Source organism: Microtus ochrogaster, unplaced genomic scaffold (genome assembly GCF_000317375.1).
Source record: "Microtus ochrogaster isolate Prairie Vole_2 unplaced genomic scaffold, MicOch1.0 UNK90, whole genome shotgun sequence".
In the NCBI taxonomy this organism is placed as follows: domain Eukaryota; kingdom Metazoa; phylum Chordata; class Mammalia; order Rodentia; family Cricetidae; genus Microtus; species Microtus ochrogaster.
In genome coordinates this window covers 1220429-1222621 of record NW_004949188.1, presented here as the reverse complement: position 1 = coordinate 1222621, position 2193 = coordinate 1220429, and the positions used below count along the sequence as shown (strand labels likewise).

Here is a 2193-nt window from a genome sequence, read left to right as displayed (position 1 = left end):
AAGAGAATGGCTTAACCCAGTTTGTGGGCCCAAATTCTCAAACTGTTTCTTTTATGAGATAGGGTCTCTCTGTAGCCCAGGCTTGCCTGGACCTCTTCAACCTCCCATCTCAGCTCCCAAGGGCTGGGACGACAGGGCTGTGCCTCACGCCGCACACTTCTTCCTTGTTATTACTTTTTATGCCAGGGAGTGGGCCTGCGCCTTGCACACACCAAGCTCATACACTAGTTTTTGAGTTTTTGAGACAAGTGCCCACTCTGTAACTCAGGCTGGTCTCACAACTCAGCCTTCTGAGTGCTGAGGACCTAGGTGTGTACCACCGTACCTGGCTTTAAAAATCCTACCCCAGATCCAAACGGACCCAGAGTCATCCCTGTCTCAGTGTCTGGACTGCTGACCCTGTACTTCACCCTCCCCTGCCATGAGGTCCTGGAGGCTGTGGCCCACCCACCGACAGTCTCGCTCGAACTCCTTGGACTCATCCGTGCAGTGGAAGAACTTGCCCTTGAAGAGCTGCACAGCCACCACAGCGAAGATGAACATGAAGAGCATGTACACGATCAGGATGTTGAAGACGTTCTTGAGTGAGTTCACCACGCAGTCAAACACGGCCTGCACCGGAGGAGGAAGAGGCAAACACGGAAGAGGCATGAGGCTGGAAGCATGGCCTGCTGCTCCCTCTGGTTCGGAGGCACCTGCGGGTTCTAGCAGCTGGCTTGAAATATTGGGGGAAAGTAGATTCCATGTGGGCATGGACCTCTCCTCACCCCATCCCTAACAGCAGTATGGTGGCTGTGCACAGGTGTTCTGTTCCAGGCACCTCACAACCATTTTTGGGCAGGGTCTCCTGTAGCTCAGGAGGGCCTTAAAAGAATGACCTTGACTTTCTAATCCTCCTGCCTCCACTGTTCGAGTCCCTGGGTATGGAACCCAGTGCTTTTTGTACTCTAGGCAAGCACTCTGCCAACTGAGAAATATCCCCATGTCCCGACTATTTAAGTAGTTCTGTTGCCCTGGAACTAGTGCCTTTTCACTAGGGTCTGCCCTGTCTCTGCAGTGACCCACCAAAAGAAATCCCGACCTAGGGCAGATTCTGCCAGCCAACCCCTTTGCTGCCATCTGCTGTACAAGCCTAGTAAGCACACCCATATACAAAGGCCACAGGCAGCTAGCCGTCCTTTAAGGTGTTTTGAAACAGGAATCCCCTGTGGATTCAGGCTGACCTTGAACTTGGGATTGTCTTCCCACCAGGGTCTGTTTCTCAGACCATTCTGAAGCAATGTGCAACCCTTCCATCTGCGCGCGGCCAGTCTGAGGACCCTCTCTCCCGACCTGTCTCACCTTTAGCTTTGGCAGCCGCTTGTGGTCTTTAGAGGTCGTAGCACCCGGAGGACTCGTAGAGACTTAATGGTGTTGATGTCTTTCCCTTTGCTATTGCCACTGTTGGGGGATGTCAGGGTTGGGGAAGGGAAGAGATGGAGTGGAAGTCAGGCTGGGGAGGGGCCCACAACCCCATGTGGTCTCTTGTGCCTGCACCCAGGTCTGGGCTGAGTCTGGCACATCCCATCCCTTTCCGAAGGATGCTCTAGTTTTGGCCTGGAAACCAGACAGCTTTTAGGAGATCCTGATCTCATGGTTTTCTGAAGACCCCGCCCTGCACTAACATTTTCCATTTAGGTTTCTTGAGACAGTGTCTCACTATGGAGCTGTGGCTTGCCAGGAACTGCAGAGCTCCTCCTTCACCTGCCTCCCAAGTTCTGGGGCTAAAGCGTGCACCATGTACAGCCTTCCACACCAACTCTTCCACTGCTTTTTGCCTTTTGGCCTCTGAGGCTGGTGACTGCCAGAGATCTACCCTCCTTCTGAAGGAGTCGGGGTGGTGCACCTCCCTCAAGTTGAAGGACACAGTGAGCAGGGGTTGGTCCTTTCAAATGCCAATATCAACTCAGCGATGACTGCTGCCTCAGTCTGCTAAGGTCCCCATCTGTCTCTGCCAGTGGTAAAAGTGTGGCCTGCTGAGTTTAGCCATGTAGACCCCAAAGACACAGGGGGCCCTTAGCTACCCACAACTTGGCTTCCTAAGAGAATGGTATGTCACGGGGCTACCAAGAGCTCGAGGTTAACGGACCCCCACCCTTACTCATGGGGCTACCAAGAGCTTGAGGTTAACGGACCCCCACCCTTACTCATGGG

The 2193-nt window shown here is 53.5% G+C and overlaps 1 protein-coding gene across 1 annotated transcript in view; it reads right to left on the bottom strand.

Moving 5' to 3' along the window:
• Cacna1a (calcium voltage-gated channel subunit alpha1 A) overlaps positions 1 to 2193 on the bottom strand; it is a 243021-nt gene that overhangs the window by 69316 nt on the left and 171512 nt on the right. Inside the window, 3 exon segments of the mRNA XM_026777920.1 lie at positions 452 to 612; positions 1342 to 1364; positions 1367 to 1440. Coding sequence (XP_026633721.1) covers positions 452 to 612; positions 1342 to 1364; positions 1367 to 1440 — 258 coding nt within the window.